The following is a 12,703-nucleotide window of genomic DNA, read 5'->3' as shown; positions in this document are numbered from 1 at the left end:
AATTTGCTGCACACATCTGAATATTTGGGTTGAACTGTTCTGGAACAGTGCTGTAAATACAACTTAACCACTGATTTCTAGTCGTGTCCTCTTTTGGAAGACCAAACAAAGTAGTTTCGCTTTCACAACGAAACACAGTGAGCGGCAGCCAGAGGTCTAGAGTGAGGAACAGCCGGCGGGCTTGAGAACGTCACGGCCGGCAGATTCGACGAAGGAGCGGCCATTTTAGGTTACCTGAGAAAACATTTTTTTACAGTGCTGTGTTACCCAGAAATTCTATCAAAAACCATTTAAAAATAATCTCAGGTTTAATTCATTATACTATAATATAACAATATAATATACTATGAAAAAATGAAGCAGATATTGCTCATGAAATCCCTTTTTGAGGTCAGTTATTTATTACGTTTATAATATAACTTAATATAATGTAATATAAAAAACAAACTGAAGCATTTAAACTGATAGAATAGAATAGAACACAAAGTGAAGCATTTAAACTGAGGGTGCTTTCACACTAGCACTTTTGGTGCGCACCCGGGTTCGATTGACGTCAAAGTTCATTTCGTTTGGATGATTTGAACGCTGTTTTCCGAACTCGGGTGCGCACCCGCGAACAGTACCCGAGTCCGCTTAAAAAGGGTGGTCTGGGGTACGGTTCATGTGAACTCCGGTACGGTTTGCTGCTGATGTGAACGCAATCGTACCAAATCGCGGAAGTGAACCGCTATTAGTGACGTATTATTTGATAAAAAATAATGTTGTGCATTTGCCGCCTTCTCCTGCGCCATTGTTACTAAGCAACGGGGTAAATAGCTGCTGGCTTGATGACGCAAACGAACCGCGGTTCGGACCCAAATAAAATAATATGAACGCAGTCCAGCAGGGGGAGGGGGGAGCAATCGAACTCGGGTTCGGACCAGGCAAGCGAACCAAGTGTGAAAGCACCCTGAGATCTGTAAGCTAAATATTAAAAAAAAAAACGTGAACGTGTGAATTCTTATATACTTATCTAAGTACATTTACATTTAGTCATTTAGCAGACGCTTTTATCCAAAGCGACTTACAAATGAGGACAATAGAAGCAATCAAAAACTAATAAAAGAGCAACAATATGTAAGTGCAAATGACAAGTCTCGTTAGCCTAACGCAGTAGAGTTTAGAGTAGTAGAGATTGCACACTACCACACTTGTGTGTGACACTAAATGTCTCAGAATTTTGTTACTGTTCTGTGCTCATTATCCGCTGTTTCCACCACTTAATCAAGCCACTCTTCTTTAAAACATGATGACGTTTTACTTCACATGTCATTGTGTTTGCGTTGGCTCTCGTGTTGAGCTATTTCGTCCGCAGCCATTAAAGTATTCGATTTCTACAGGAGAACATGTCATCCGCTTCTTCGTCTGAAGCTCACGTCCGAAGCATGGCAAGACATCTAGAGGACACAGTGTCTCGTTCCCTTCTCAGGAAACCATGGTTACATATGTAACCTGAGACATTCCCTTTCGAGGGAACATCGAACTGCGTCCTCTAGCAGTCGCTATGGGGAACGGTATACCCACACTGCCATGCTGAGGGGCGTGCATGCCGAGACATACGGCGAGCACTAAGTGCCAACCCTACCAAGCCATGGGAGTTGCACCAAGGACACCTTTACGGCTGTCAGTGACATTATCCCCTTCGGCCAAAGGCCTGAGCTGCTTACCCTAAACTTACCCGTTAAGGGCTGGGCTGGAAAGCCTGAACCCGGGGCAGAGCTCGAAGGTTTGGAATCAGAAGAAAGAGATTCCTTTAAGGGGATACGGCCAGGCGTCTAGGACAATAGCTCAAAGAGCGGAGGGCTAGACCCTTAGCAAAAAGAGAGGAACCCAGCTCGAAGCGATTACTAGCCCAGGGGCAAGTACCAAGCTCTCAAGTAGAGAGGAGGACTCACATAATCTGCCCAGGATCAGCGAGCTCATAAAAGAACCTCCCGCAGTGAGGGGAGCACAGCCATGTCCGGGGAGCAGATTGACCGCAAATGGGACATAAGAAATGGGATCCAGCTTAAAAGGGGATCACACATTCCAACAGGGAACAACAGGGTCCCAGCATTCAGGCAACTGACCAAGGAGGTGATGGGGACGGGCCTAACAACTCAGTATTGTTGCATATGGAGCAGCGCTCTCGGCTCTCAGACTGAGGCGGGCCCTCAAAGCACTAACTGGGAGCGATAAGCTCATAGCTAACCCTCTCAGTGAAGGGAGCACTCCTCAGCTCGACCAGAAGGCAGCACTAGATAGAAGGGGCAGTCTAGCAGGGCCCAATGAGAGACCGTCAACTGATACAACTGAACACAGTCTTATGCTTTCAATCTCGATGGAGAGCATGGGTCCCAATTAACCAGACCCGATATCCCATTCATGCATACAGGGCTACTGCTCCTCAGAGCCGAAGCACACAGGAAGGGTTTCCGCAAAAACACATCTCATTCGAACCTCGGGGAACGCAGTGTACACAAGCCCACTCTGCAGAGGGGTGCACTGGTTCGACCATAAGGGCAGTGTGACAGGGAGGTCCTGTGGGCCTGACTGTCTATCGAACTGCAAAGAGTGGAGTTAAGGAGTGTTAAGCCACTCGATGCCTCAGCGAGAGGAGCTCTAGCTCAGAGAACGTGCATGGTAGAGAGGATGACTCAAATCTCAAGAGACCCCTCGGGGCGAGACATGAGTAGCTCGTCCTGGACAGGGCAGCTTCTCGAAGCAGACACCCAGCCAGGACAACAGGGATCACGTCACAAAGCATTATGCTCAACCTGAATGGAGGGCCCGCGGGTTCTGAGGTTGCAGCATTATACTGGGGACCTGATGGATAAGGAGGCTCTCGCAGAAGCCCAGCGACTTAGTTGAGTGGTCCAGTAAGCATGAAGCCGAAGATGTAGGGCTATCATCCAGCCTGGATCCAGTGAGACGGGTGAGACCATCACCACCATCAATCAACAGCGATAGGTCCTGACTTCAGCAGGAGAGGTGCTTGCGGAGGTCCTAACCCTAAAACAAAGTCAGAAAAACCGGGACAGGTCCAAGTAGCGCTGCGGAGAAAGCACGGAGAGCGAGATCTGTGGTGCGACTCAACTCAGCCACCTCATCAGGGGATAGACCCTGACCTTTATCGGTGTCTTTCAACAGGTCAGCCTGATAAACCTGAAGCACCATCATAGTGTGCAACGAAGCTGCAGCCTGACCTGCTGCTGCGTACGCCCTGCCATTTAAACAAGATGTATCTTGGAGGGGTTTGGATGGCAGGGAGGGAGCCTTAAGAGAAGATGTCTCGCTCATAGAGAGATAGCAGGCCAGCGTCTCTTCAATAGGGGGCATCTTCTCTTAGCCGTTTTCACGCATCCCCTCAATATTGGCATAACTAGCATGCAGGAACCTGCACAGGGATTAAAGAGAAAATATTTCTTCTGACTGATTTTTTTTCAGGTCAAGTCACATTCCTTTAACCAATGCTTTATTTAAATAGTCGAGACCAATAGCGTTTTAAGGGGAGAATTTTTAAACCGCTTTAATATTGCCAGTTTGCGTATTTTAAAAGCTATTTTTAATCTATGAAAAAAATTATACATACCTTGACAAATAATCAACCATCTACATAACTTTTCAGTGCATGTTTTTATTTATCTTATAAGACCAAACATTGTTTTGTGAAACTCTTAATAATTAACAGAAAAAAAAGAAAAAAAATTAACAGCACCACCATTAAAGACCAAAAAGTGTATTCTTGTGCAAAAGTCTCTAGAGTGCTTTTTACTTTTTCTGCCTTTTGGCTGTGAATCCATATTCCTAAAGCTTGGCTACACCTGACACCCGTTTCAGTTTGACTAGCTACATGTGCAAGAGTGGCTCCAGGAGAGGTGGAGGGGGGTGGAGGCTGCAGCAGCAGCTTTGCATTTAACTCCAGGGGTGGAGGCTGTAGCAGCAGCAGTGCCTTTAACTCCATGGGTGGAGGAGGTGAAGGCTGTAGCAGCAGCAGTGCCTTTAACTACAGGGGTGGTTGAGGAGGTGGAGACTGTAGCACAAACAGAAGAGTTGGAACCTTTCTTTAATTTTCTAACCCTAACTGCTGAGAGGACCTTCACAGCTTCCCTCAATTTCCTTTCCTTTTGCTTGTCAAGGTTCTCCTTCTTTTTCTTCAGATGATTTTGGTATGTCTCATAAGAAGACTGGCACAATCTCCTCAATGCAGGGGTAATTAGCATTTTGGAGGCAGTTTTACCCATTACCTTCATGTGGGACTTGATAATGGCTAAGCCTTCATAAGTCTCAATGTTCAGCCTAACCCGTCTTTCTCAATTATGTCATCCATGATGTTAAACGATCCTTCGACAAGAGGGACAGTGAACAATGACAGAAGAGCCTTTACCAACTTGTATAGTATACACAATTATAATGTATAGTATACACAATTACAAACGCGATAGACACACACACACACACATATATAAATATATATATAGGCTATGATATTCACTTAAGTGACTTACAGTTTAGTTGTTATAAAAGATTCAGTGACTCATTCAGGTGATTTGCCACCACCTACTGGAGGTTGTAGTTTCATATTTTAATACATTTTATTTATCATATTTCTGTATTCATATTTTTTTATATAGCCTATAGAATGTTTTTTTTTCTAAAGATGATTCTCCCAATATTATGACAACATTCATCAAGTAGCCTACAATTATAAGGACATGAATACTGTTCTCTGAATGTTTTATGATAACATTATGAAAACATTTAACAATTAATTATTAATTACATTTAGCAATTATATTAATAACATTACAGGAACGTTCTAAGAATGTTGTTCTAAAAACGTTTTCACTCAACATTACAATAACATTAATCAAGTTCAAATAACATCCTAAAGACGTTCCAAGAACATTGTTCTAAGAATGTTTTCTATCTGTGTTACAAGAACGTTAACAACGTTCTAAGAACGTTCCAAAAACATTATTTTAATAACGTTTTGTACTAACATTAACACAACTTTTAAAGAACGTTAGTGAATGTTCTGGGTATTTGGACAAGGGGAATGTCTCCTGTTTGATACAGTGGCCGAGAGAGCTCAACGCGCTGCAAATAGAAAAAACACCAGTGCACCAAGAGCTTGTAACACTCAAAAGAGAAAGGAAAAATTGAAATCGCATCATATGACCCCTTTAAGAAAACATCTTCATTAGTTTGACAACACATGCGCTGCAAATACTCAAAATACAACCAAATACAGAAATGCGCTGCAAATATTAAACGTGCTGCAAAGACTCACATCATAATTAAATACAGAAACGCGCTGCAAATACGCACGGACCACATCAGAAATGTATAAGGGAACCGCAACAAGTGACTAACCTGGCTGGGACACGCTTCAGTGTCTATTCTGAAAGGTGCGATTTTTGTTTTAACATCCTGATCATATAATTCCTTAGCTTTGTTCGATATTATTATCCTAAATAAGCTGACGAAATACATAATTACTGTAACTGTGAAATGTTATGTAAGCTGGCTAACTTACTTTTACAGCTTCCGAGGCCGGTGGAGTAAATGATAATGAGCGACACCTGCGCCACTCACCGGTCTGGAGTCCCACGGAGGAGTAATGACAGTGAAGGAGGAGAGAGGACCAGGTCTGGATTTTATGTTATGTTTTATGCGGCAGTCGTCTGTGAGTTGCTGCCTCTTTTACTTTCTTTTTGTGTTCGTTCATTTGTTTATTAAAGTTTTATGTTCGCTGGTTCCCGCCTCCTTCCTGATCTACGAACTCTGTTACTACATAGTTAAACCATGGTAATCACAAGTTACACTAACCATAGTTTAACCATGTTATTTGTGTAGTTACACAAATGTTAATCACCAAAAAAATAAAATAAAAAACTACGGTAATGGTAAAATGGTAAACACCAAAAAAAAATAAAAATCACTATTCACTCATTCACTCCCCTCACCTACAATCACTGCCGGTACCGAGACTCGAACCCGCGACCTTTGGGTTACAAGTCCGACTCTCCAATTATTAGGCCATGACTGTTTCTGTCGGTTATAGCCATTTATTGTTAAATCAACTGGCTTTAGCTGTCTTTTTCTAAATGAATTGGTTTTAGCTGGCTTTTTTTTTTGTTAAAATAGCTGGTTTTAGCTAGTTTTATCTGGTTTTAGTTGGTTTTTACTTCAAACTTTCTGGCTAGGCTTTTTCAAGCCAACTTAAAAGCTGTGTCTGAAACTGCTCCCTATCCCCTATATAGTGCACTATATCGGGTGTCGGCCATTTTGTAGTGCTGTCCAAATTCTGAGTGAACGAGTTAATTCCCAACATTCGTTCACTACCACAATCCTCTCTGATTTCAAGTGTACAACCGATGTACACTCGCTGAAGCACTATTTCCCATAGTCCAATGCGGAGAGGACAGGCGAGCTGGAAGAGAGAGCGGGAGCGAGCAAGTTGAGAGATGCAGTTTACATATTTCTTATTTTACATCTGTTACATCTGTTTGTTGCTGCCATGTGTTTTGAGTTTGAGCTCCGTCAAGTTAATTCTTTGTCGTCTAATTTTTTTTTTTGCATTATTGACGCAACACACTATTTTCCTAATTAATGCCGTTCAGTTGCTTTGACACAATCTGTATTGTTAACTATATAAATAAAGGTGACTTGACTTGACTTGACTTATTTCTGCTTTAACGGTTATTTCATGCATTATTAAAATAAAAAATATTATTTAGGCATTAACTCAGTTTAATGTTTTACTAATTTACTGTTGTTGTTGTTAACCTACAAGAGATGATGGAGATGTGATGATAATTTGGTGGATGATTTTAAAAAGTATTTGTTAATCACCTGTATGTAGAGTATTCATTCTAATGTAAAACTAACGGTCGCCTGAGGGCACTTTACGACCACTGTCATCTTATCTGAGCGCAAAATGCTGCTCGGGAGAGTTTAAGACACTAAAAATAATATATACATAAAATGTATGTGTTGTATGTGTAATATGTGTTTATTTTTGTTGCCAGTATTTTAATAGTATTTAATTATGAACATAAGCATTACAAAACAAGTTAGGCCTAATAATACCATCCTTGAAACCAAAAAGCTGGCACAGAGTTATATATAATTTACAATATAAAACCATTATGAGTGTTATTGTTATTAATATTATATTCTAAAATAATATAAATGTACATATATGTGTACATATATGATGAAGATGTTTCCACTCTGACGCGCAGTGTATACATCAGTGTCCGAATTCGTTCACTTTATTTCGTTCACTACTTTCTGATATAGTGCAATCAACTGCCATACACAATATAGGGATTAGTGAATGAGTGAGCGATTTCAGCCACAGCTCCTTACTGTAACAAATCTGCATTCGCTCTGCTGCTGACCCAGAGAGAGCAGTTAAAGGGGTCATATGATGCTGCTAAAAAGAACATTATTTTGTGTATTTGGTGTAATGAAATGTGTTTATGCGGTTTAAGGTTCAAAAAACACATTATTTTCCACATACTGTACATTATTGTTTCTCCTCTAGGCCCCGCCTTCTTTGCGTGAACATTTGGGCGGCGTTATGCAAATCTTCCCAGATAGTGACGTAGGTATGTGGGGTGTGTTAGAACGAGCCGTTTTAGGTAGGCGTGGTTGACTCTTAACTTTTATAAAGAATATCTCTTTGGATTTGAGACTTTAGTCTTTGCAACTTTACAGATCTCCTTTAGGCACCAAGAGCTTGTAACACTCCAAAGAGAAAGGAAAAATTGAAATCGCATCATATGACCCCTTTAATATATTCTGTAGGTATGGAACTGCTTCACAAACAGTCTCTTCAGCCACACATCATCACTATATCTGTGTTACAAACATTCAAATAATCACAGAAGTAGTAAGATAAAAGTTTATAGTTTGGATATGGTACTCAAAATAGAGTAAATCACCTTTTGAAAGTGACTTGATGCTTCAATTGATTGTATCCATTAAAACGTTACACATTTTTTGTTCCAAAAAAGAAAAGTTTAACCTGAGTAAGTCACTGAATATAAGGGCTAAACTAAAGACTATAAAGGCTAAACTAAATCTTTTTTTTTCTGCCGAAAGAGCGAATTCTAGTAAACATATATCACTGTAAAGCTGTACTTTCAACCACACAACTCTGTGAATGTAAGTAGGAAGAAATACCAAAAATACCAAAGGTTTTAAAAAATACCATATTGTTAAACAGCATGTTGGTAATGGAGTTTGTGAGCATTTACTAGGAACAGTTTTCAGTTGCACCTTGAAAAAGGAAACATTTTCTGTTGTTATGATCTTTGTTACACCTAGGGTGAAAACTGACAGGCCTGCAGTGAATCTGTGAGTGACTAGAACTGAATGCATATGTTCATGTCTGTCAAATGGACACAGAGAGAGAGGGTCTTATTACTGTTCATCATCTACCATCTGTTTAAAACACTCCGAGTGACACAGAGACGCATGTACACGTACAAGTGTTAGTTTCTCAGCTCAAACCAGTCTGCTTATTAATGAGTTACGATTAACTTGCTGTAGGACAACACCTCTGATTGATAACTCATTGGAGACATTGGATTATAGTAAACATCATTAACAGGTATGTATATTTATTATAGTTTAGGTCAGATGATTCACTCCTCCTATTGATATTGTGTACATTTACACGTTATAATATTTACATTTATTTGCTACATGCAAAATGTCCATTGTATTTCCTCTGAAATTCTGCCTTGAGAGGAATCCTAATTTTGTTGGCCTCAAATAGAGGAATAGAAACTGTATGTGTGTGTGTGCTTGATATTCCCTATATGAGGACCAAATGTCTCTACAAGTATAGTAATACCAGTAAATTTTCACCTTGTGGGGACACTTTTTTGGTCCCCATGAGGAAATTAGTTGATGTTTTTGACTGGACAAATATTTCATGTTTCATTATGCAATGATACATAAACTTAACTTACATAACTTACATAACACACTTTTTTGGTCCCCATGAGGAAATTAGTTGATGTTTTTGACTGGACAAATATTTAATGTTTCATTATGCAATGATACATAATAACTCCATTCTGCTGTCTGTTGTCGGTGTTTCATTGTCTGAATATGGCACTTATCACATGATAAGCACATAACACATAACTTCTGCAATCTGATGTACTTATTTTAAAATTAATATGGCTGCTCCTGTACAGTCATTGTGAACTTTTCTTAATAAGTTATGAGAAGTAAGGACAATAATAACAACAAAGTTCAATAATTGGTACAAATAATTGGTACTTTGTCAAAAGTAAGCTAGACTTTACTAACATCAGATACACATTGACAAATCTGCACAGCAGGATTTTCAATGACTCTATATTTGTCTTCAGTCACTTGTTAGGCAGTAAAGTTAAACCACTTTGTAAATATACACTGTTTTCCCTGATACACTTTACTGTCTAAAATATCAAAGTTACTGATAATTTAAATGTGCAACAAGTAAAAAATAACAAAATATTCCATCAGGCACTAAAAATGTGGGGTGACAACATTCATGGTATAAACATAAAAAAATAAAAAACAGATGGGGCAAAATGTGTTGAAATTTTAAGAGGAACTTAAAATTATAAAGTTTCATGCAAATCACACTAAAATTTAAAATTTAAATCTGCTATGGCAGCATAAAAAAAGAGGTAAATAAAAACGAAAACTCGTAGTATTGATACGCAAAAATAGACTTCGGCGTGTATATGCTATGCGATAGGTAGGATTAGGGTTGTGGGGTAGATGCGTATCATATGTACGCGAAAACTGCGTATCATATGCACACCAACAAATTTCATATCATATGCATGCGAAAACTGCGTATTAAATGCACGCCAAACACGTGCGTAGCATATACACGCCAAAGTCCATTTTTGCGTATCAATACCACAAGTTTTCGTTTTTATTTGGCGTACTATTTATACGCACTTTCATGAGACTGGGCTCACAGAAGCTGCATCTGAAGACACATTTATATGTATTTACAGTGCAATTACAATTGTATCAATAATGTATAATTAATGTTTTAAATATAACATTTTGAATATAGAAATGTGAAATGATACTAGAATCATTAATTCAACCAATTCATTCAAATCAGCTGATTCATTAATGAATGAAGCAAGTGATAAAAGCCAAAGCTATTTATTCTACGACAAAGCTGACTTGTTACTATGAACTTGAATATGTAAGTTTATAAGATAGTATGTAAAACATATATTGGTTTCTGTTAGTACTCCAGCATATGTGTAAAAAAGTATTTGATAGACTACTTTTCTGAAGCATATATTGATGACTTATACTTGAATAAACTTTATTTAGTTAGTTAATTAGCAAAACTTTAATTCAAGAATCTTAAACACTTCTCCAGGAGCAGGGCTGGAGATCCATCGTGAAATGATTTTAATAGCATCAAATCAGTTTACGTGTCATGGTTGTGTAGGTGCTGAATTCTCCTGACTGACTGCAGGCTGAAGAGGCTGTATTTATGGCTCAATATGACCAGTGAGTGTCTCCTCAGATTATATTGTCTTTCAGGAACATTATGTAAGTGGACAACTATTTAACTGCTGATTGTGTTTCAGACTCGAGGACAAAGATTCGCTGGATATTCATGATAACCCTCCAGCTCCAGACAATGTCGTAAAGGAGGACGACAACACTGTGCGTATGTCAGTCTCTCTCCTTGTGTCGGTATCATGTACACACAGCTCACTTTCTGTCCTCCTCAGGTTTATTTCGTGTATGATGAAGAGATGGAGGAAGAAGAGGCCCCTCCTCCTCCGACCCCTGAGCCTGTAGTTCAGGTCAATGACAGACCACACAAATTTAAGGACCACTACTGCAAGAAACCCAAGTTTTGTGACGTCTGTGCACGAATGATTGTTCGTAAGTTCACATTTCAATAAAAATAGTCACTATAGGGAAGACACAACTACACATAAAACTGCTTCTTGTTGTTGGGGAGTGTTTAGATTTTATGTACTGAATATTCTGCTGACACTGTAGTCAGCAAACCCTCAGTATCCACCTTTTTCTTGTCGTAAAAATGGGCGTGGCCATTTGTAAATTCTATGGGTCTGGCTTCCGGTCTCATCTGCGTACACTCCATCCAGCTATTTTTAGCTGAACAAAACAGTTCGAATATCGAAACTCTGGTCATTTTTGAGCGAGATGCTAACGGTCTAATCAGATTCAATGATCTTTTTCAAAGCCTGTGTCGAATTGCAACAGCTTTACCAAAGGATTCACTGAGATATTCACATAGTTGAAAATAATTATAATGCTCATAAGAATGTAATATAGAGAAATCAATAGTCATACCCATTACAAAAAAGTAAATTGGTATAATAACTGATTTTTTTCTACTTTCAGTCAATAATAAATTTGCCTTGCGCTGCAAAAACTGCAAGACCAACATTCACCACTCGTGCCAATCATATGTGCAGTTCCAGAGATGCTTTGGCAAAATAGTGAGACAACATTCTATATGCATTCTGTTATAATATATGATATGATGACAGTACAGTCACACTGTCAGTTTCATTGTTTTCATTAATATCTTCCTTGTCAGCCTCCTGGATTTAGACGGGCATACAGCTCTCCTCTCTACGATCAAGAGATCAATAACCCTGGTGAGTATGATGTATTTATGAAAGATCATTTTTGACAAAACAAAAAAAGACTGCAGTGTTGAAGCAGAGTTTTAAAAAGTAGGAAAAAAATTATCGGTAGCACTAAGGACCAATTCTCACTATTAACTATAATGCATATTACTAGCATATTGGCTGTTCATTAGTACTTCTAAAGCACATATTAATGCTTTATTCTGCATGACCATATTTTAGATCCCTTAATACAACCCCAGACCTAAACTTAACTTACTACCTTACTAAGTATTAATAAGAAGTAAATTAGGACTGTATTAAGGCAAAGTCGTAGTTAATAGTGAGAACTAGGCCTTAAACTAAAGTGTGACAAAATAATCCAATCAAGTAATATTTATGCTTTATGTCATCTTTTCACGTGCAGTTCTGGTTTCTATTCAGATTTCCCTTTGTTAGTTCTTGATTGTGTGCATCTGTTTCTTGTTAGTCTTTTTACCCCGTGTGTGTGTATATAGCCCTTGTGTTTCCTATGTTCCTTGTGAGGTCTTGTTCATGGCTGTTGTGTATGGTCAGCCTAGTTCTGATAAAATAACGTCTACATTTTACAATGTTTGAAGATTTTTGTAGAATAAATTTGAAGAAGAATTGAAACTGCATGTGCATAGGTCAGCAGAACCGCACTGATCCGGTGTTTGAAACACTGAGAGTGGGTGTGATCATGGCCAATAAAGAGAGGAAGAAAGGCTCTGAGGACAAAAAGAATGTAAGTGATCACGTTCTGCTGTCAGGAATTATCAGACATGTACCTGAGCTCTTACTGTTATGAAGAATATCATGAACATGTATCTTTCTTAAGATGATGATGATGATGATGGAGGAGGAGGAAGCTCAACAACCGAAGGAGGATGAAGAGGGTGGTGAAGGTAAGTTAAAGGTCCCATATTGTCAAAACTGAAATTTCCTGGCTTTTTTCACGATAACTGAGGTCTAGGTGCTATGTAACTACCATATAAGTTTCAAAACAG

At 39.0% G+C, this 12,703-nt stretch overlaps 1 protein-coding gene and 1 pseudogene across 1 annotated transcript in view; one reads left to right on the top strand and one right to left on the bottom strand.

Annotated features, from left to right (window-relative positions):
• Positions 1-3,789: 3,789 nt before the first annotated feature.
• LOC107711513 (uncharacterized) lies at positions 3,790-4,414 on the bottom strand (annotated as a pseudogene).
• Positions 4,415-8,503: 4,089 nt separating this feature from the next.
• LOC107711514 (SH3 and cysteine-rich domain-containing protein 3-like) overlaps positions 8,504-12,703 on the top strand; it is a 10,110-nt gene continuing 5,910 nt past the window's right edge. Inside the window, exons 1-8 of the mRNA XM_016516502.1 lie at positions 8,504-8,644; positions 10,514-10,575; positions 10,656-10,734; positions 10,803-10,959; positions 11,446-11,543; positions 11,645-11,705; positions 12,344-12,441; positions 12,535-12,601. Of these exons, the coding sequence (XP_016371988.1) occupies positions 10,559-10,575; positions 10,656-10,734; positions 10,803-10,959; positions 11,446-11,543; positions 11,645-11,705; positions 12,344-12,441; positions 12,535-12,601 (577 nt within the window). The 5' untranslated portion in view covers positions 8,504-8,644; positions 10,514-10,558. The remainder of the gene's footprint in view (positions 8,645-10,513; positions 10,576-10,655; positions 10,735-10,802; positions 10,960-11,445; positions 11,544-11,644; positions 11,706-12,343; positions 12,442-12,534; positions 12,602-12,703) is intronic.

The sequence above is a fragment of the Sinocyclocheilus rhinocerous genome, unplaced genomic scaffold, assembly GCF_001515625.1.
Source record: "Sinocyclocheilus rhinocerous isolate Xijiao unplaced genomic scaffold, SAMN03320098_v1.1 scaffold5072, whole genome shotgun sequence".
NCBI lineage: Eukaryota > Metazoa > Chordata > Actinopteri > Cypriniformes > Cyprinidae > Sinocyclocheilus > Sinocyclocheilus rhinocerous.
Note: the sequence above shows the minus strand (reverse complement) of the source record. Positions and strands in the feature narration are given on the sequence as shown.